The sequence below is a fragment of the Lissotriton vulgaris genome, chromosome 7, assembly GCF_964263255.1.
Source record: "Lissotriton vulgaris chromosome 7, aLisVul1.2, whole genome shotgun sequence".
Lineage (NCBI taxonomy): Eukaryota > Metazoa > Chordata > Amphibia > Caudata > Salamandridae > Lissotriton > Lissotriton vulgaris.
In genome coordinates, this window is record NC_141695.1 from 1,300,524,711 (window position 1) to 1,300,547,384 (window position 22,674).

Here is a 22,674-nt window from a genome sequence, read left to right on the forward strand (position 1 = left end):
GGAAAGCCAGGATGGGTTCCACAGCAGTATTCGTACAAGCGCCTTGAGACCCTTGCGGTGAATAGTGCACTATACAAGTATCAATTTACATTTTACATTTAGTTAGTAACTCAGAAGGTCCTAAAAATTCTCCACAGAAAACTTTCTGTCCGGAACTTTACGAATCAACTATCGATTTTATAATGATTTCTAATTCCCTTAATAGTAGGGTCACCGACCTGGACGTTCGGTTTATGCCCCTAAGTGATCAAGCCATATTAATATGTGGGGTACTTTTTACCATCTAAAAAAGAAGGAAGATCAACTGAAAACTCGACCCCTATATTGGCCATGAAAAACGGCTGTAAGCTAAAGGGGACCCAAATAAATAAACATAAAATGGTACCAGGGGTGATAAGGAATTTTGCAACCAACTATTATTAACTGTCTAGACCCAAAATTATCCCCATCAAATCTAATTTCCTCTTTGAACATCTATTAGCTCAAACAAAAAGGCCAGTCCCTTGTCCGATATCAACTAATTCTGTGAAAACTAAAGGTTGGTTTTATTCTTCATGTACAAAATCAAGGACGGCACTTTTCAAAGCCTTAAAAAACATCCTAGAAATAGGCTTCAAATCTCCTTAGCTCGGATGGAGTACAAAGAAGCAAGAAAGAAAAGGGAGAGACTTTTAAGGGTAGAAAGTCGGGCCTTGCACAAACAAGCTTCTAAAACGGACAACAGTCGAGAGTTTGGGGAATTAATTAATTCACCTCATTTTAAAGCTAAGGGGGAGCCCTCCTTGGGTACCAATGTGGGGGAAGAAGATTGGGTGGTCCACTTTATGAGTATCTTCTCTCCCAATAATCTACCCATGCTACCCTCTTCTATAATGCACACTAGTGACCAAGACAGATGTTCCTTCTCACTCAGTGAGGTGAGGGCTGGGCTGGCAGCCTGTACCCGAAGGAAGGCACCAGGCACTGATGGGGTCCCGATAGACTTCTTTCATGATAATTTAGATCTTTAGGTACCTTTACTCACCAATGTCTTCAATAATATAGCACCGGCAGGCCCTCGACTGTCTTGGAAAACTAGCATAATTGTCCCAATATATAAGAAGGGTGATAGGGGGAGTCCTAAGAATTATAGGCCAACTTCTGTCTTAGATACTACACTAAAATTAATGGGTCGACTCCTCCTATCTAGGCTGGAATTATGGGTGAAAGAGAAGAACATCTTAATGCTAGCAAAGTACAGATTCAATCGGGAAAGAGGTACAGTTGACCACTGTCTGAATCTCTCTCTAATTATGGATAAATACTCCAGAGCGAAGGGTGGGAAAATATATCTTGCATTTGTGGATCTTTCGCAAGCATTTGATTTTGTTTCCCACTCCAAGCTCTGGCACATAATGGAGGGGATGGGCTGTGATCTACCTGTTATCAACTTTATCTGCCAATTATATTCAGATGCTACTGCTACTGTCTGGGAAAGATGGGGAATGTACCTGCCCTTTTAGGATCTTAAGGGGAGGTAAGGCACAGCTGTGTCCTGGCTCATTCCTCTTTTCGGTCCATATGAACTGAGTAGAAAAGGAGTTTGTGAGTACGACCTTGGATGTCCCTGTGGTTGATTCTCTCCCAGTACCCATCTTGGCTTATGCTAATGATGCCATATTGACCCTCATTTCAGCCTACACGTCCTTTATGGCATCATTGGACATCCAAGTTAATCAAGCTAAACTGTTTGTAATTGCGGTTGGGCAGGAAAAGGAGCACAAGCAGCATGCTTTTAGGTGGACTCGGGGTAAATAGGGATAGTGGATTCCTTCCCTTATCTGGGGGTCCTTTTTGATAAAAAAAAACAACGTGGCAGCAATTGCTGAGTCGAGTGTTGAGACTTGAGAGAAGTTTAACCGCGATTAAGGCCTTCTCCTAAAATTTGGCTCAAAGCCATTAGACACCATTAGGAAGATGTATCAGTCCGAAGCAAAGTCTGCAGTGACGTACGGGGCAGGGGTCTGGGAAATGGCCCCTCTTAATCCATTGCAAGTTACTGAAAGTAAGTTCTTTAAGTCTATGTTATCCTTACCGGAATCCTACTTGAATTACATCTTACATATTGAGTTGGATTTACCTTATATTGCCAACTCAATTAGCTTGGCCCCGATACTCCTGTGGCGCTCCATATGGAGGTGAGATTTGTTGATTTTAACTCAAAATATTATTAGAGACTGCCTTAAACTGCAAAATGAAATGGCTATGTTATGTTGAGCGGGAACTGACAAATTTAGGTAAAAAAGAACTATTCAAAGACCCAACAATTTGCAAAAGAATTTCTTGGGAAAAATTGGTGGATATTTTTATTAAGTGGTGCCCAATACCTTAGAAGGGAGAGGAATTACACAGTGTGGGTCGCACTATATTTTTTGCTAAAGCCATTTCCCGATCCTCTTGTTTGCTATGTGGTCGCACGCTATTGGTGGACATTCATGGGTAAAAGGAAACAGTTGGGGCTTGATCTGGGATGATCTTTTTTATATTTTTTAGCTAACCACTATATTTAATCAAATCTATTTGATTGTTCCTATGTTGTTCTGTTTTTAATTTTGATTCCAAAATGTTCTTGGCTTTGATACTTAAATGAGGATGTACTGTTGATCATTGTATCCGGCTTGATTGATTTGCTTTTATGTACTTTTATGATTCTAATTTATAAAGATCGAATAAAGTTTTAAAGTTAAAAAGAGTGCAAAAGATCATCAGTGACACAAAGGGTATCTTCATTCATAAGGCATACCAGACCTATTGGCATTGCCGATTTTTGTTGTCACCCAGGTGGAGTTTGCAGAGTTCTGCTACTCCGAACTCCGCAAAGTGATCAAAATACTCTGATGCGCTACATAGAGTTCCGCAAGCGGCGGAGTGCATTTGGTCACGCCATTCGAATTGATTTTCAGCGCCAGTTGTTTGTGCCGCACTGTAAAATCAGCATGAACTGCACTATGCACACCGCAAGAGGGAGCTGCTTCTTTTCTGCCACTCCAATAGATTTTCAACTCGATCTGCAGTTTTCTCAACGCAAATGAAAGGTTTCTCACTGTGAGCAGTCGCGGCCATTTGCAACTTCCTGTGTTGAAAAACTCGCCCGCGTTGAGAAATCTTGCCGGGTGGTGGATTTTCCAGGCTCGCGCTTGCCAACTTGACGTTGGCGAGCGCAAGCAAGGAAAAACTCTGCGGTGCGGAGTTTTTGGGAACTCTGTATGCTCCATGGAGTGTGGAACTCTCCACAAAAGGAGCGCAGTTCACTGCCCAATCCTGGTCCTGACTCGGACTGGGTACCATGTGTTGGGTGGTGGGTGGGGCCAAAACACCCTCAAATTTCCTGACCCATATTTAAAGAAACATATCTCACACTGGATACTGTTACACTTTTTTTTTTTTTTTTTTTAGATTTAAAAGTTTTTATTTGTATTTGATTCAATGTGTAAAAGGGATAACTGAACGTAATGCAATGTTTGACTTTTTAAATATACTCAACAGAATAATTGTGAGAAAATGTTTTAGCATTCTGCGAGTCCCTGATTAATTTTTCCACACACGGAGGTGGTGGGGTCGGCAATAGAAAGACTGTAGACTAGTGTATATGGACTTCTTCTGCGAGGTGTGGTGTAAATTCAGCCCAAAGGAACAGTGAGCATTGATCCCAAGTCTGGCCATACCCGTCGAAAATAAGGCATTTCACTTAGAGATCAATTATCAGTGACTGAGATGAATTAAAGCACCGTACCTAATTAATTGTTTTTCCCTAATGGCATGGGGACAGACTGGCAACCTTAAACGGAAGGATGTGCAATGTAGAAAGAAGAGGGGAGTGGTAAGAGTATAGAATGATAGAGGAATAAATTATCGTCACTCCACAGTCCACCAGTATTCTGTCTGGTATGCTCATACCATAGCCAGGGTCGGAATGCTGGTATCAAAACTAAGGTTACCAGATGTCACCTCTCATTCGCTTCATGTGTCAATCTTATTATTTCATAAATGTTATTGAAAGCACTGCTGTCACCAAGAGTGGAAACAATGTATTAAAAGATCACATTTACAGGATTAACTAAGGTTACCAGATGTCACCTCTCATTCGCTTCATGTGTCAATCTTATTATTTCATAAATGTTATTGAAAGCACTGCTGTCACCAAGAGTGGAAACAATGTATTAAAAGATCACATTTACAGGATTAAACAAGACAATTTTAAAAACGGAATAATCGATAACACGCATACACAGCTTTCTATACCATTTTGAGTGGATTTAATTATTGTAAAGGTTTGTGCGCTATACAAGTATCAATTTTTACATTTAGAGTGGTGTTCTGAGGGCATGGAGTCACCTGGTGCCATTATGCCTCAGGTGGCATTCTGCTCCATCTCAGTCAGAGGTTTTGTAGGTTCTGTCGATCACTATTCTGTCGTCCATACTCGCAAATTTACCAGAAATACCAAAAGGTGTGGCCGAATTAATTATAGGGTCAGTAAAAAAGCAACGTGTGTTCAACAGGTCAGTCGACATTCTGAATGGTACATTCCGCAGCTGTCTCAGCTCGGCCCTGCTGCACCTTAGCTCAGTGTACTCCTCATAACTGGTCCCTTCTTGAAGGCAGCAGCTGCAAACAGACCACGGGGGGCCGTTAAAGTGAGGACGGAAACCGGGGCGTCGGAGACGGAATATAAGATGTCCAAAATGCTCTGTGCCAAACTATGCGCGGCCTTGCTTCTCTTCATACTGGGTAAGTCTTCAAGTCGTAGGCGGGCGAGGAGCTCTATATAGTAGTGTTGTGGCATGACAAGAGCTGAAACGTTTACATGTTAGCATGTTTAGCCATTTTACGGTGTTTTATGTTACGTAAGGCACGTTTCTAAGCCACCAAGTCCCATTTGGCCAGCCAAGTGTTGTGTGCTTTTGCGGCTTCCAAATGAACAGAAGAAGAACGGAGGTGTGTTTGTTGGGGAGGCGTGAGGGTAAAAGGGGTTAATTCAAACTATCAATGCCTAGGATGGTGCCTGATTTACCATGCTGAACTTTCGTGCCAGGATGTGCTATCATGAGATTGCATGTTTAAGATTGTGGATCTAACATTCTGAAGGGTTGTGGAAATTCCAATTAAATTCACACGAAGGACAGGTTTTGAACAAATAATAAATAAAATAAGATAGAGTGAATAGAGTGGAAAGTAAATCTGAGAGAACGAGCAGGGAAAGAGGAAACAATAATGACAATAGACAAACATAAAAAAGTGGCGTTTGAGGAAAAGAGACAGAAGAAAAGGAGAAAAAGAGAAGTATGGGCAGGAGAGAGAAAATGCTGTGGAATATAAACGGAGGGAGAGAGGAGGAAGACAGTCAATGAAGAAGATGAAACTGAGCAGCTATATCAGAAAGTCGTGTGAATGGGTTCAAGGGTGCGTGGATGGTGGGCTAAAAGTAAGAGGAGGAAGAGAAATAAGAAATAGAGAAAGTACAGAGAGGAGAGGAATGTGTCTATGATAGTGTTTATCTATGTCTTTTCATCTTAGCCCTAAAAGTTTCTCCGGAAGAATGTACATCAGGTGTTTGTCAAGCATTGTGAATTTGGAGATCCTGTGTGCAAATATTTCATAATATACACTTAGGGCCTAATTACGATGGCAGTCAGACGAGTGTCCGACCAGCATCACTGCGTAACGGGACCGGCCGACAGGGAGTCGGTGGTCCAGGTCACCAAATTACGATCTGATCACCGTGTAGGTGGTCAGAAACATGCCTTTTGCCATTGAGGCTTGTGCTGCCGCCTGGAAAAGGGCTGCAGCACAAACCCCAATGGCAACAGGCATGTTTACAAACATCTCTGCACCACACGGTGACTGGCACATGGGGCATGGATGTTGGGGGCAGCACCACAGGTGCCCTGGGCTTCATCGCGGATATCCAAGGGGGACGGGCCCTGCTGGGGGTATCCAAAGCTCCTTTCCAACAGCCTTTCTATAGCATTTGGACCACCATAGACAGGCTGTCGGAAAGGGGACATCGTAATGCATACTGCGGTGCCTGAGCAGGCACGGCTCTGTTTGTAGGGACTACGATCCGACCGATGGTCCAACGGGCTTGTAGAGCTTATCGGAAGTATTGGTCCATCCCTCGGATTGATGTGGTCCGATCGACCACATCATTATTCTGCAGTCCAACTGCTCAGCTGGATGTCGGTGGGCCCTATGTTCTTTGGCATACATGTTGCAGTGTATGAAGACATGAGCCTTGTTTTCTGCAAGATTAATTTCATACTGTTGACAAACGCAGTCTGGGTTTGCTTTCCAAGTCTCTTAACACTATGGCTGCTAAGGCAATTCCCCTCCTGTGCTGGGAATTGCCATTTTGCTGGTGTCATGACGAGCTCAGCTCGTCATGAGCACAGCTCCAGGCTACCTCATGACGAGCTGCTGGACCTTTTGCCTCACACCAGTTACATTCATTTGTTGGTGTATACTATGACAAGTTATTCCTCTAGACTCTATTGTCTATTTTAGTATTATGTGGCATTGTATTAACTTTGTGCCTGTATCTGGTTTTCCCATGGCCATTTGGCTGTTCAGCTTGTTTTTCTTAGTCAGTTCAGGGTGTGCAGTTCTAGGTTCAATCTCTTGTTTCAGACAAATGCTTATTTCGCACTCTGCAGCTTGGTGCTCATCCCTGGCTACTATACTGATTATTGCTTCACTCTTGGGCTTAAAATCAAAAGTATTACTTGTATGCAAGAAGAGTGGCTAGAACTTTGCAGTAAATATTTCGATGTCGAGTTGAAGCCTCTATTCTTTATAGTGTAGTCATCGGTGTAGGCAGGTCCCCGAGCTCTGGTACAATAAAGTGGAGTTGGTTACACAGCTCCACCGAACAGATGGCTCCAGAGTTTTTGCCGGGGAGTTCATATGCTGAAGTTTTCCATTATTGCCATTAAAGGTACAAATGCACTTAGTTGATCGGCACTTTATGGTGTGCATGAACTTACTAAAAGACCTAAATGGTCTTTCAGTGTAGGTTAATTTGGCTGCAGGTTCATTGCCTTCCCTGTAGATTACTCTGGTTTTGGTTGATTTTTACAAGTGTCTTTTTGGAAAATCATGATTTGAGTTTTTTAAACTCTTGGCGGTAACACTATTTAAAGTAATTTTGAAGTGTTTCAAAGCTCAATCGTCTGCCTCTGGACCGGGCTCAGCACCAAGGACCCTTCCTTTTGTACACTCCACCCCTACTGTGCCAGCACCCTCCTCGCCATCAACCCTGGACATCACATCACCTGCCTTGACCAACTTCTGCTCCGGACTGAATATCACCATCACTGATGGCTACCAACTCACCTGCAAGGACCACCCCGACCGTCCAGGACGAGGCATTGCTATCACCTACAGAAGCCCCCTCCGACTGACCATGCACTCTAATGACCCAACGGAAACCATGGAACACCTCAACTTCCAGACCCGGACCAACCCCAACCCCATCCTCCACTGCACCCTCATCTGCAGGCCCCCCGGGCCAGGGACACCCATTCTCTGATACCATTGTAGACCTCATTGCACACCAGGCTCTCCCATCCACCAACGACACCCTCCTAGGGGAACTCAAGTTCCACCTAGACAACCCCACTGATTAGAACACCACCCCCTCCTGGGGAAGCTCTCCAATATCAGATTCAAGCAGCTAGTTACCGCAGCAAGCCACATACCAAGACACACGGTCGAGCATGTCTCCTCCACCAGCGGGACCTTCAACTACAGCCACACCACCGGACTCTCCTGGGCTGACCATCATTGTATACATCACGTCTTCACCATGCCCACTGTACACCACTGCCATCATCTCCACCCTCGCAGCTGGATCAAGGCCACCGAAGTAAGTCTCGTCAGCTCCCTTAGCACCACCACTACGCCAACGCTTAAAGAAGATGGCAGGCGTAAGGGTGGATCAGTGCCACAGGGATAAGTTGGCCACATGCATTGCTGGAGTTGTGCCATGGTTGTTACACAACTGCAGCAATGCATGACTCAAGCGCACACAGATACGTCAGGATTCCAGACGTATCTGTCATTCCTTGCATCATGGAGCGCTGTCCAGTGAATACAGCACATCTGTGGTGTCGCAAGAAGCGGGTAGTGAAAAATGTTGCAACGCGTCTTGTCGCAGTGCTGCAACACTTTTCATAAGTGAGACTCAGTATTTTGCACTATCTTATCTATGGTGCATAGTCCTGCCCTGTAGTTTTGTCGCAGGGCAGTGCAGCAACATTGCTTGCAGCGCTTTCCAGCACCAAAACCTGCCGGAATGAGGCCCCAAGGGTTAACTCCATTAACTCCATTTTTAAGACAATCTATTTTCAGGTCTTAAAAAACTGCATCTGACTGCAGTTAGTGAAATTTTTTTTTGTGGTCCTCCAAGCTTCAAGAATCTCCTTGTAAATTTCGCCAAGTGGGGTTAGCAGCCGTTTTTTGCCCGGGAACGTCTCCCTCGCATGTCATTATAGCTAACAGAAGTTGCGATCTTTATAATGGACGTTTTCACTGGAAAACTGCCGCTAACAGAGGTTAGCAGCAGCTTGTACATAAAGCGATGAAAATCTTGCCACAAAACTGTCGAAAAAGTGCCGCTAATGCGGCGTTAACTCCTTGTACATATGACCCCACAGGCTTTAAATTACACCTCATGTCTCATGTGCAGTCTTATAAAAGGACTACTTGGCTCTCCATCACCAAAACCCAATCGGAACACACATGGGACATTGCAACTTTCCACCAAATGCTACAGATTTGCTGGATAGCTCATCCAAGCAGCTGCAAATCACAACAAGCATTTGCAATGCAATAGGTCTCGTATCTGTTAAAGTTAGAGATGTTGGCGTTGAAAATGACAATGTTGTTTACTTTTACTTTTTTATACCAATGGCATTAGCGGTATGCAAATACAACTACTCCACTGCAAATAAAAAAACAAAAGTAAAAAACCTTGTCATTTTTAATGCCAACAGCTCTAATTTTAACAAATGCGAGGCCTGTTGCATTGCAAATGCTTGTTTGGTATTCTCAGCACTTCGGAGCCTTTAATTACTAAAAAATGATCAAATAAAAGTACTTAACAGAACACGGTTAACCCTCATGGTTAACCCTCATAGAACATTGCAGATTCCCTTTTTGAGAGCATGTTTATCTTATTCAGAGGTCAATTCAGCAAAACAATAGTTAAATATTTACGATTACCTGCGATTGTAGCTCTTTTAGATGAGCCTTATAAAACGTGCTTTATCGCAGAGGCCGCCGCACCCTCCCGCAGGGGGGGGAGGCTAGAAGGCCGGCGCCATAACCCACGTGGTGCCCCAACCAGTGGTGAAACTGGTTCCGGGTGCCCCAAAGTGCATGGGGAGCAGCGGAAGCGGGCAGCGCACCAGCCTGCCCGGCCGGAAGTAACCTTTGGCCGGGGCGCCCCTAAGAGGCGCCCAATGGCAGCCCGCCTCATTCAAATCCCCCAATCGGGGGAGACATCGAAGCCCCCCTAAGGAGAGCCAGGGGGATTTAAGTCGCCGACTCTCCCAGATAGGCCACAACTTCTTTGTGGAGCTTGGAGAGCGGCCGACAAGAAGATCTGCAGAATCAACGGCGAAGCCTTGCTTGGACGGGACCTTGCGGAACACCGGACCTCGAGAGGGAGAACCGACGCGCCGAAGCCCTCTCTCTGCACCAGCGACCAGCCGTCCCGCGGTGCGCAGCGTGCCACTACGGGGCCGAAGTTGCGACAAAGCTCACCAAGAAGTTCTACGGCGGAGTCACGCAGCCGAAGCGGAGCCACGCGGCGGGCGGAGCGGAGAAACCGTCGTCAGCTACGCTAGGAGCCATGGCAGAAGGCCAGCCTGGGGAAGTGGCCGAGTTGCTGAAGAGGATCCGGGAAGCCACGGCCATCCACGGGAGCGAGTGGCTCCAGCCTCACATCGTCAGTGGGAAAGAAAACAGACCGATCGACTAAGCGGAGGAGGGAGCAGGCCCATCGGATCCCAAAAGGCGCAAAAAGACATCGATAAGGAAGTCCGCCAGGAAGAACCCCCCGAGGAAGGAGCGCCAAAAAACCCCCTCTCCGCGGCGCGACGACGGTGATCAGAGCGGAACATCGGCCAACACGAATGGTGAGCATATCAGCGAGATAGTTAAGGAATGCTTAAAATCACTGGCGCCAGCGCTGCTTAACAATACGGGACAGGGGGGATCAGGCGGGCCAAGGGAGCAGCGCGCAGAGGAGGTGGCAGGCATATCTTGGCACATGGTCGACCCAGGTTGGGCGCGCCATGCTAGGGGGCAGGAACACGTGGTTCTGCCGGCACAGGGCGAGCACATTTCTCCGGTCATGGGTTGGGGTTACGGATCCGCGTCAGCGAGCCCAGCGCTGGGAGGCATAACCTCCGATCCATACGGTAGGCCATCCCCTGGCCCGGCATCTTTGACAACAAAGGCCACAGGCCTAGCGTGCCTTATCCCACTAGCCGTTAAAGAAAGAATATGGCGGAAGGAATTTATAGATATATTCTCTCTGCTCAAAATTCAACTCGAGGGGCTGGACCTCACCACCCGTGACAGGAAAGAGGAGGATAGGAGAGAGAGGCGCGGAAACAGAAAAGAGCGCAACTTTGAAAATTGGTTGGATGCTTTCAGAATATTGGCCTGCATTATTGTAGAGAAATTCCCCCACTGTGCAGCAGGCCTTTGGCTTTATGAGGCTAATATTGACCTTGCGCATAGGCAGTTCTCAGGGGAAGCATGGCTTGAATACGATAAGGGTTTTAGGCTCAAAATGCAGAAGCATCCAGAGATAGAATGGAACGAGGAGGATGTATCTGGTTTCATCCGTAAAATGCTCACAGCGAAGGAGGTGAAATCCTGGGCGGGCAAATATGATCAGTCCTTTCGTAGTTCCCGCCAGAAGGGCAGGAGCGGAACTTACCAGAAGCAGAGCGCAGGGAGATCCCATTCCCCGAACAAAGCCAAGGCCATTTGTTGGAGATACGACGCAGGGGATTGCTCGTGGGGCTCATCGTGTAAATTCCAGCACGCTTGCTCGAGCTGTGGGGGCAACCACGCGGCAGTGGCGTGCAGGGGAAGCAAGCGCGAATCCAAAGGGGACAAGAAAGAGAAAAGCAAAAAGCACTAGCCCCAGGCCTAGTATGCGAGGTGACCTGGTAGACATTCAAGATTGCCAGCTGGCCAGGTCTCCTATCGACAGACAACAGCTGCGCAGGTTGGCGAATAAGTACCCGAACAGGGCGGACGCCAGGGTGCTGGTAGAAGGTTTTGACAAGGGATTTGTCATTCCATTCAAAGGCACCTTACCACTCGAGGGGGCAAGGAACCTAAAATCGGCGGTGCAGCACCCACACGTGGTATGCACCAAGCTGGCAAAATAGAAGGCCCTGGGTAGGATTGAGGGGCCACTACCGAAGGAACTACGCGGAGGCATAGTGGTGTCCCCACTACGGGTGGTCCCCAAGAAAGAACAGGGTCAGTTTAGGTTAATACACCACCTTTCATTCCCCGAAGGGGCATCAGTGAACAATGGTATTTCCCCGGAAGCATGCTCAGTTGGTTATGCGACGGTTGATGACGCAATAGAGCTAGTAAAGGCAGCGGGGAAGGGAGCCCTCATGGCCAAGGCCGACATCGAATCCGCGTTCCGCTTACTGCCCGTCCACCCATCCCGTTTTCACTTGCTGGGTTTTCAGTGGGAGGGTGACCTGTTTGTCGATAAGGCAATGCCCATGGGCTGCGCCATATCGTGCGCATACTTCGAACAATTCGCAACCTTCTTGGAATGGGCCCTTCATGATTACCATCAGGAAGGCGGCAAACTACACTACCTCGACGATTTCCTATTCACGGGTCCAGCGGGATCCCCCACGTGCAGCAACACTCTGGCGGCATTTGAAAAGCTAGCCAGGACCTTAGGAGTCCCCCTGGCAGCCGATAAAACAACAGGTCCTATCACGAGACTAACTTTTCTGGGGATAGAAATGGATTCCGTGGCAGGGACAGCCAGGCTGCCCCCGGAAAAGGTGAAAGAATTCAGGGAGGATGTTAGCAGGTTGCGCAGGCGGAACAAGGCCACCCTCCGGAACATACAAGGGGTGATAGGCAAACTGAACTTCGCGGCCAGGGTCATACCCGCGGCCAGGGTCTTCTCCAGGCGCCTGACACAGCTTACAGCTGGAGTCACCCACAGACATTACCGCATTCGGTTGAGTTTGGGGATGAAGCAGGACCTCCAGATGTGGGACGAGTTCCTGCAGGAATTTAACGGGGTACTGATCTGGAGAGAGGGTTGGGTGACAGCCAGGCAGATAGCCCTATTCACAGATGCAACAGGGAGCCTGGGGTTTGGAGCCATCCTTGGAAATCAATGGTGCGCGAGCCGTTGGCCAGACAAATGGCACGCTCAGGGAGTAACCAGGAACATCACGTTCCTGGAGCTTTTTCCTATAATCGTGGCATTGACCATCTGGAAGCAAGAGTTGAGGAACATGAAGCTGACACTGTGGTCAGATAACAAGGGGGTGGTGCAAGCCATTAACCGGGGAGCAGCGCGATGCCCAGATAGATTAAGGCTAATGAGGCAGTTCATTAAATTGCAGCTGGAAGGGAATCTGGAGCTGAAAGCACGCCACGTCCCAGGGGCAGAGAACATGGCAGCGGACGCATTGTCCCGGTCACAGATGGAACGATTCAGAGACCTGGTCCCTCGGGCCGACCAAGATATGACCCCTTTCCCAAAATACCTGTGGGACCTGGGGGGGTAGATCTATCCAAACTGGTGGGCCATTCCCTAACCCCTGAAGCCACCAGAAGGTACAAGAGATGCACAAGTACTGTAATGACCGTGGGCGGCATAAGCACACTGGAGGACAAAGTAAGAACGCGGACAGCCGTTGAGAAGTTTGTGCAGTGGACATTCGATGCCAAAAAATCGAGGTCATGGGCACAGGCACACCTGTCAGCCATTGCCCATTTTGCCAGGCTCCATACGGGAGATGACCCCACGGCCTCTCCATATCTCAAGTCAGCCCTGAAGGGGTGGAGGAGAGTAGAAGGGAAAAAGACAGATGTAAGGCGCCCCATTGATTTTGGTAAGCTGGGCCCCCTCCTGAGAGCTTTAGATGGAATTGTCTCAGACAGTTACGAGCTCCTGCTATTTAGAGCCGCATTCACCACAGCTTTCTTTGGCGCTTTTCGCATAAGCGAGCTAGTGGCGCCCAACAGGATGGACCCGGCACAGCGATGCCTCCAGGCCAGGGACATTAAAGCTTTAGCAAGAGCGGTGGAGATTACCTTAAGGCAGTCTAAGACAGACCAGGCACGAAAGGGGGTAACAATTAGGTTGCATTGCATCCCCGAGACAGGGCTATGCGCAGTATGTTGCCTGTTCAAATACATGACAACCCGCAAAGGGGGCGACGGCCCCCTGTTCAGGCATCGCGACGGGAGCAATCTGAGCAGGTTCCAATTCACGGCTGTGATGTGCCAATGCCTCGGAAAAGCGGGCTTCCGCCCAGCAGCCTTCGCCCCGCACTCCTTCAGGATCGGGGCAGCAACCACGGCATCGTAATATGGCATGCCAGAGGATCGGATACAGGCTGTGGGAAGATGGCGATCCAGGGCCTACAAGTCGTACATACGGACACACCTGATATAAAAAAAAAAAAGGGGGGGGAAGAAACGTTCCCAAAAAAAAAAAAAAAAAGTGAGCACAAGAAGGGAGTCACCTTGGGATGCCGCACGGCAGGGTGCTGTGGCAATGCCCACTTTCCGCCGACACGCCAATACTCCAGTGCGCAGAAGGCCACCGGAACCCCTTAATAACTAATTCAAAAAAAAAAAAAAGAAAACAAAAGACGAAAGAAAAGTATGATTAACCGCATCAAGAACGACAGATCGGGGTGCGCAGAGGGCCACCTTAACAGACTCCTTTTTCTTGGCAGGGGGACGCCCGCTGCTCGTTTGGGTGGTGGGGCATTCATTCGTGTCCAGGATGGAATCATGGTGGCGACGGTCGGGGCTCAAAGCGGCAGCCAGACCCAAGGCGACGTGCATCCGGTGGGTGGGACAACCAGGGATGAGATGGGAGCAGCTGCTGCCAACCCTGGACAGCCTACTGGCAGATTCGGCGTGGCATCCCGACGCGCTGATCATCCACCTCGGTGGCAACAACCTGACGAAGCTGGGGTGCAAAGCATTGGGGCAGGCCATCCAGAAGGATCTCACGACGACAACAACGTGGTTGGGTCCCACGTCGGTGATATGGTCGGAGATGATCAGCAGAAAACATTGGAGAGGTACTGACTCACACAAAGCGGTGGATAACGCAAGGAGGAAACTGAACATTGCAATGCACAAGTTCTGTGCCACGAACGGCATGGACTCAGTCCGCCACGGCCTCATTCACCCAGGACGTCCAGAGCTGTACGGCCAGGACGGGGTGCACCTCTCCGAAAGAGGAATGCAAGTCTTCTGGGATAACCTTTGGGGTACACTGGCGATGGTGGGCTGTAAGTAAAAAAAAAAAAGAAAACAGAAAGGGGGGAGCCGCAGAAAGACGTAAGCCTCCCTGCGGTGTGGCGGAAATCCTACAATGGTTGGTAAGGATACACACCGGCGGGCGGTGTGTAGGAAGAGGGACACACACTTTTTAATGCCGCACGGCAGGGTGACGTGGCCGCAGCAAGGAGGGGAGTACCAAGAGGAGAGGCACTCGCGGCCCAGACCCAGCCGGACGGCAGGGCGCAAATGGTAGCGAGCTGAGGACCTAACTCCCGTGAGAAAAAAGCTCCCCTCCACGACACGCAGACGGAGTGGGCAACCAACCAACGGGACAACAAGGGTGCACAAGGAACTGGTTGCAAAGTGCCATTTACGAACTGAAGAAAACTGACACCTTTTGCTCACAAGACGGTGTCATGTGTCTATTAATATTCATATATGATTGATGAGGACAGCTCGTAAATGAAGAAATTGCATAACCAGTATTTGTGTATTGTAATTTCAATATTGCAATTTTAATATTAATAAACTGCGCCCAACAACGACCACTACTTTAACCGGCATTGTTGGCTGTCATGATTGCAGGAAGTACAAATGGGAAGTAAGGCGGGGGGGGTGGAACGACGGGGTGAGTTACGATTGGGCAAACACGGAATGGGCACATTCGGGGGTTATGGCAGAGGCCGCCGCACCCTCCTGCAGGGGGGGGGAGGATAGAAGGCCGGCGCCATAACCCACGTGGTGCCCCAACCAGTGGTGAAACTGGTTCCGGGCGCCCCAAAGCGCCCGGGGACCAGCGGAAGCGGGCAGCGCACCAGCCTGCCCGGCCGGAAGTAACCTTTGGCCGGGGCGCCCCTAAGAGGCGCCCAATGGCACCCCCCCACCTCATTCAAATCCCCCAATCGGAGGAGACATTGAAGCCCCCCTAAGGAGAGCCAGGGGGATTTAAGTCGCCGACTCTCCCAGCTAGGCCACAACTTCTTCGTGGAGCTGGGAGAGCGGCGCGACAAGAAGATCTGCAGACCCACCCACCCACACCTAAGGAACAGCGAAGTCGCAGTGCTGGACAAGGGCACGGGTGTATGCGGAAATCCTACAATGGTTGGTAAGGATACACACCTGCGGGCGGTGTGTAGGAAGAGAGCCACACACTTTTTAATGCCGCACAGCAGGGTGACGTGGCCGCAGCAAGGAGGGGAGTACCAAGAGGAGACGGCACTCGCGGCCCAGACCCAGCCGGACGGCAGGGCGCAAATGGTAGCGAGCTGGGGACCTAACTCCCGTGAGAAAAAAGCTCCCCTCCACGACACGCGGACGGCGTGGGCAACCAACCAATGGGACAACAAGGATGCACAAGGAACTGGTTGCAAAGTGCCATTTACGAACTGAAGAAAACTGACACCTTTTGCTCACAAGACGGTGTCATGTGTCTATTAATATTCATATATGATTGATGAGGACAGCTCGTAAATGAAGAAATTGCATAACCAGTATTTGTGTGTAATATTAAAATTGAATATTGTAATTTTAATATTGCAATTTCAATATTAATAAACTGCGGCCAACAACGACCACTACTTTAACCTGCATTGTTGGCTGTCATGATTGCAGGAAGTACAAATGGGAAGTAAGGCGGGGGGTTGGAACGACGGGGTGAGTTACGATTGGGCAAACATGGAATGGGCACATTCGGGGGTTATCAAGAACTGCAGCATGTAAGATTTAAGCACTCAACTCCCGCCAGGCAGAGGTCTGTAGATAATTGACAATTAGCAAGACTGTGCTAGTTACCAAGCAAACCTACCAGTTTAGGGATATAAATCGTGCTGGTAACGAGTGTCTAGTTCAGGCAAGGCAGAGGCGGGCGTGCCCCTGAAAGCTTGTGCCTGAAGCCTGGATCGGACTCAGCTTGAGGTCCTGTTGGAATCTCGAGCATAAAACGATAAGAGCTTTTGCGTGGCTTCTGCCTACCAACCTGGGGCCTTATTTATGAAAAGTGACGCATCGCTGCGTGAAAACAGCGATGCGTCACTTTTCACTGCGCACTCCTTGCGACATCAATGATGCGTCATATTTAATGTATGGCGCATCATGTCGCAAGGAGTTACAGATACGTCAGTATTTCTGACGTATCTGTAAGCGCAAAAGTGACGCATTGCTGGAGTGTGTCACAAAAGTGACGCAACTCCAGCAATGCGTCCTTTCAAATGGGGAAAGCCCCATGTGAAAGGGCTTGCGTCAGTCTTACGCCTGCTGTGAGGCAGGCGCAAGATTTTGACGCAACAGCGTCCTAAAAGTGACGCAGTGAAATCTCATAGATTTCACTGCGTCACTATTACGAGGCTTTTTGCGGTGGAACGCCCCCTCGGCATACATTATACCTGACACAGGTATAATGTGGCGCAAGGGTTTAAAAAGTGACGCATCTACCTAGAGGCATCACTTTTTAAATATGGCGCAACAAGGCGCATGTTTTACGTCGCCGATGCGTCACAAAAAGTGACGCATCAGCAGCGCAAAACTGCTGGTCCCTGGTCCCTACCCTCATGAACAAAGAGGTTATAAAAACAAAACATAAACATCTGATGCAAAAAGGTGAGGCAACGAGATACAGGTTAAGCAGCTGCTTGTACAAAGTGAACCAGATCAATCTGGCTTAACTAAATTCTGTGATTTGAGGCAAATAATAGTATTTGACCGACTCTCCTTTTTCTTCACTATTGCATATGAAAGCACCTTCAAAAATATAAATTCTGAATTGTCAGCTATACAAAAAAAACGATATAGTGTTTGACTTAGACTAAGGTTGCTCTATAATAACGAAGTTAACAGGGTTAACATAACTGTCTTGGCGGTTAGTCCATTCATGGCACTGTCGGGAATGGCTCCTTCGAGTTTGTGTTAAAAAACTATGGGGCTTATTTACAAGGGTCTGTCTGTGGCACTTAGTGTAAGTGCCAACTCCTTGGGCACAACCTATTAGAACTTGGTTTCCACAATTTATTCCATAATTTTCAATGATTTACTCCACAAGAAGAAGTTAGATTTCTCTTGTTTTATTTCATGTTGTTTTCACACGAAATGGGATCAGCTTCTCAAGTAGTTATAATCCACAAAATTCGTTCATTACAGTTGATGAAACACATGTAGATACAACACGACCCAATGCATTTCGGACGGTCTGTCCTTCATCAGGGGTATTCTGCAAACAAGATAAACATTCCATGTATATAATCCTCCGTAACTGTCTAATGACCTTAAAGAACATCATAATGGGAGTGATACAAGTATTATTAAAAAGTTGACCAAATATATCCCAAAGTGTGAAAAGAGTTCTGTAACCACGTGTATAATCATCGTACAAACGGAAATAATCAAATGAGAGTAACCAGAAAGTTTATATAGCATGCCTGTACCTCAGAAGATATAGCCCATCGTGTCGGTGACCTGACCACCTAACTAAACATAATTGTGCAAAAGCCAAAAGCGGATAAAGTATGATTTAAATCAAAGAATGAACCCTAAACGAAACGAACTAACATGCAAACATTTACAAACTTACTAGTGAAGTAGTTTAGACGCACGCGTCTATCTCCTACGCCCTTCGCTCCTAACTGCCGTGAATTCAAACATATATAAGGAAGTGGAAGTTACCCGTGCAACAGCATAGAGAGAGGACAGTGTACTATGTAACTAGCGGCCATCATAAAGTGGTGTCAAAAACCCAAAAGCAACAATTCAAATACAAACATGATATTTAAACATGATATTTAAAATATAATATTTGAAAATGATCTAAACATATATGCATCAAAATAAATCGATTTTGTGTATCCAAAATGCTCTGTTTCCGACATATAGTGTTCAAAGGTAGCATAGAAATTCCATCCGGTCATTTAAACCGAAAGGTTTTAAAGACTGCAAAAACTTGATCCAATGGTTTTCACGTTTGAGTAAGAAATTGTTGTTGTCCCTGTCATCTCGCTTTTCCACGACTTCTACAGCGGCAAATCTAAGTTGGCTGATGCTGTGTTTGTTCTCTTTAAAGTGTGCAGCCAACACAGACTTAGCGTTCTCTGTTCTTATATTGCTCTTGTGTTCATTGATGCGTATTTTCAATTTTCTTGAAGTTTTCCCAGTATAAACAAGTCCACAGGGACATTTTATTATGTAGATAACGTTCTCAGTGTCACATGTTGCGTTAAACCTTAGATTGATGTTAGTGCCTTTCATTGGATGTTTCATGGATGATCCTTTTATTAAGTTGTTGCAATTTTTACAGTTCATGCACGGTTGATTGCCTCTAAAGTTCATGGATGAGGTTTGTTTGGGTTTTTTAATGATTTCTTTGAGATTATTTGCCCTAGTGTAAGCAAATAGCGGTTGTTCATTAAAGATTTGATTAAAATCTTGTTCAGTACTGACAATTGGCCAATGCTTCAATATTGATGTTTTGTAGGCTTTTGAAACTACTGAAAATTTCGACACAACCACTGGTCTCCTCATATTCTCTTTTCTTCTGGTCGCCAAAGCGTCCTGACGGGTGATTTTGTCACATCGTTCTTTGGCGTTAGTTAAAATTGATTCTGGATATCCTCTTTGTTTGAAACGTTCCATCATGTTGGTGGCTTGCCCCTCATACTTCTCCGGATCAGATACGATCCTTTTCACTCGTAACAATTGAGAAAATGGCAAATGATTTTTTAGAGGCTTTTGATGAAAAGACGTATAGTGTAATATGTTGTTCTTGTCCGTCTTTTTCCTGTATATATTGGTTTCCAAATGGTTCTTCACTCTTGCAACACTGACATCTAGAAAATGTATGCTGTTTTCACTCCATTCAAAGGTAAATTGAATTCGATCATGGATTTGATTGAGTTGTTCAAGTGCTGGTTCCAAAGTTGTTTGATCACCTTGCCATAGGACAAAGATATCATCAATGTATCTCAAGAAAATCCTGGCATGGGTATTCCATGGATGACGGCTCAAGATATTCATCTCTTCAAAGTGTTTCATGAATGCATTTGCGTAGACCGGTGCCGCACAATTGCCCATGGAAGTTCCGGACAACTGTGCGTAACATTGGCCCTCCCATGAAAAGTAGCTTTGATACAACGTGAAGTGTATCAGTTGCATTAAGAATAGCTGAAAATCAGTCTCCAGATCTGAGTTCAACAAGATGTTCTCAATGGCCTCTAGGCCCAGATCGTGTGGTATGCTGGTGTATAACGCTTTCACGTCAATAGAACATAGCAAGATAGATTCATTGTCATCAAAAGTGATGTCTTTTATCTGATGTAAGAAATCGGTTGTGTCTTTCACATAAGTACGGGAAAGTTGAATCAACGGTTGTAAATATTTGTCTATTAACTTCCCGGTGTTCTCATGGATGCTCCCTCGGGTTGATACAATTGGTCTAAATGGTGGGTGTCTTAAGTCTTTATGAATTTTTGGTAGCATGTACATGCTTGGAGTCTTTGGATTGCTCGGAGTCAAAAACTGCTTGGTTTTTTGAGTAATAATGCCATTACTGTGTGCTGTAATTAAGATGTTGATCAATATTTCCATGTATTGCCGAGTGGGATTGTGTTGCATCAAACTGTAAGTGTTGGTGTCGGAAAGATGTTCTTGTACTTGTTCTCGATAAAAGGCAGTGTCCATCAGGACTAGGGCACCCCCTTTGTCTGCAGATTGGTATGTGATTTCCTCTCTCTTAGCTAGATTGTTCAGAATAGCATACTCTTTGTTGGACATGTTGATGAATTTTTTCTTCCTGGTGTAGTTGAACTTCGATATATCATTTTTGACTAAATTTTCAAAAATATCTAGAGACTTATGACTGATTGGTGCTGTGAATGTGCTTCTAGTGCGAAGGCCTTTCAGTTGGTCAGTTTGATTGCTATCCAATGTTGGTGCGATGTTCTCAAAGAAATGTCTTAAGCGCAACGTGCGCATAAATTTGAACAAGCTAATTTCGAATTCCAATTCATTAGTGTGGCTGGTCGGAATGAAAGACGTTCCTCTCTGTAATACTTTCTCTTCTTGTTCTGAAAGAGTGTAAGAGGAAATGTTTACCACTAGTTTTGTCTCTTCTTCGGTTTCTCCACCCGTTTCCTGAGGTCCCTTTCCGTCTCCTTTTCTTTTTCCTTTTCCTTTTCTTTTGGCCTGGCTCCTCCTGGGTCTTCTCTTTGTTCTTCTCCTTCCACTAAAAAAGGGATCGCAGTGGAGGTGGATGACTCAGCGTTTGTAGAGGCTTCTTGTATGTTTGTTCGTCTGGAGTGCGTGATCCGCATCTTTCATTGCTTATTTACAAGGCCCTTGCGCCACTTTTGCGTCACGCTTCCTATGTTAAAAATGATGCAAAAGTGGCGCAAGGGCCTTGTAAATCTGCCCCTATCACTTTTAATAAGTACACCTTAGTGCAGTACTAGAATGTACTTGAGATTTTAAATAACGACTCCTTTCCGAATTCTGAAGACTATCATATTTTACGTGGTTAGTTGTATGATTTACATAGCAAACATTTTTAGAGCTAGGCTCCTGGCTGGGGTTCTAAGAGTTAAGCCAGACGCTTTAATCGGCTAGCCCCGTCAATTTATTTGCTCGCCCACCTCTAAAGCGAGGTGAAACAAATGACAGTATAGACCATGAAATGCCTCGTGCTTGCAGTCAACAGTGTGAAATAATTCATTGTAGACCAAACAAAGGCAACGGCGGCAATAGGTTAGGATGTTTAGTTCAAGACTAGTAAAAAAAGAAAAATGCCCGGCATGTGCGAAATTCGCAAGCTGCGTGAACGTCTTGTCAGGCGGCTTCAAAGCGGATTTTTGAGTGATAAATGCATAATTTTCTTTGCTGCGTCACTTGGAACCAGGGCCTATGAGTTCAACCCTTATTGACTGCTCAACTTTCAAGATCCTACCTTCAGAGCCTGGGGAAATGTGTACTCGGCTCAGCCCTTTTGACACACGTACATAATTATGTCGCAAATGTCCTTCTTGTTCTTCCGTCTATTATTCAGTTATATATGAGAGTGCTCTATTGCTGCTGGAACGTTTCACGTGAATGCAACTTTCTAGCATGAAATCGGTTGCCTGTTATTTTCACTCAAGAATAGGGTTTACCACTTACCTGCGTTACATCGATTGTTGCCTGTTAGCCATCATACACATTTTAAGAAGTGGGTCATTCATAGGGTATGGGGCGGCTCCCCCATTAGGACAGAGGAGCGTCACCCCACTGCTTTCTTGCAGTGTGAGAAAGCCAAAACATAAAATGGTAATAATTTAAAGTTATTAACATTTTATGTTTGGTTTGCATTGCGGATGAGCGGGTGGGTTTGGCTGCTCTGCTCTTTGAGCAGGGCAGGGGAGAAGTGGTTTGCCCACTCCTTAATGCGCAAAGACTGTTTGGTTGTCCCTCTCGGGCCACCCAAACCAGTCATGTGCACATGGCCATGCCATTAGCCCCTGGCAGGGTTTCGTCCAACCAATCACAGTGTTTTTATTGGCTGAGGGTAGGGAGCCTGGCTGCCTGCTTACTGTTCCTGAGGCAGGAGAGCAGGAGCAGTGAAAACACGGGACACGTGACCCGGTGGAAAGGCAGGTTTAAACTGTTCTTTTCAATTGTGATCTCACCCACGACACCCCCTCCCTGCACAACCCCCCCCCTGTGCCCGCCTCCCCACCCGCCAAACATGCAGGCCGCTACCGTATAGTGTCACTCCCAGGAAGAATGTACCTAGCCCTGGAACAATCCAGTGCCACTTGAGAGGTTCTCATCAGAAGAACACATTTGCATTGCAGTCAGAAAGTGCTATTAATGATGCTAGACGGTTTAGCATTCATTTTTTATCATTCGAGGAGTGCAAATGGTGTCAGAAGATAGTTAGAGCAATACAATGTTAGAATTAAGAAAAGGTTCATTCTGCCTTAGCATCTGAGTGCCAAATTGCCCCAGATATGTCAGCTAAGAACACCATTTTTGAAAGACTGGTTAGAGAGGTTAAACTCCTAAAAGACACATTTCTGTTAAAAAATCACTTCATTTTTATCAAATCAGTGTGTATTGTACGAAACCACAACCACTACATTACCAATG

At 46.5% G+C, this 22,674-nt stretch overlaps 1 protein-coding gene across 3 annotated transcripts in view; it reads left to right on the top strand.

Moving 5' to 3' along the window:
• Nucleotides 1–4,639: 4,639 nt before the first annotated feature.
• Nucleotides 4,640–22,674, top strand: part of LOC147703539 (serine protease 27-like) — a 495,151-nt gene continuing 477,116 nt past the window's right edge. For all 3 annotated transcript variants that reach the window (XM_086928926.1, XM_086928927.1, XM_086928928.1), the window contains exon 1: nt 4,640–4,770. In XM_086928926.1, the coding sequence (XP_086785052.1) occupies nt 4,716–4,770 (55 nt within the window). In that variant the 5' untranslated portion in view covers nt 4,640–4,715. The remainder of the gene's footprint in view (nt 4,771–22,674) is intronic.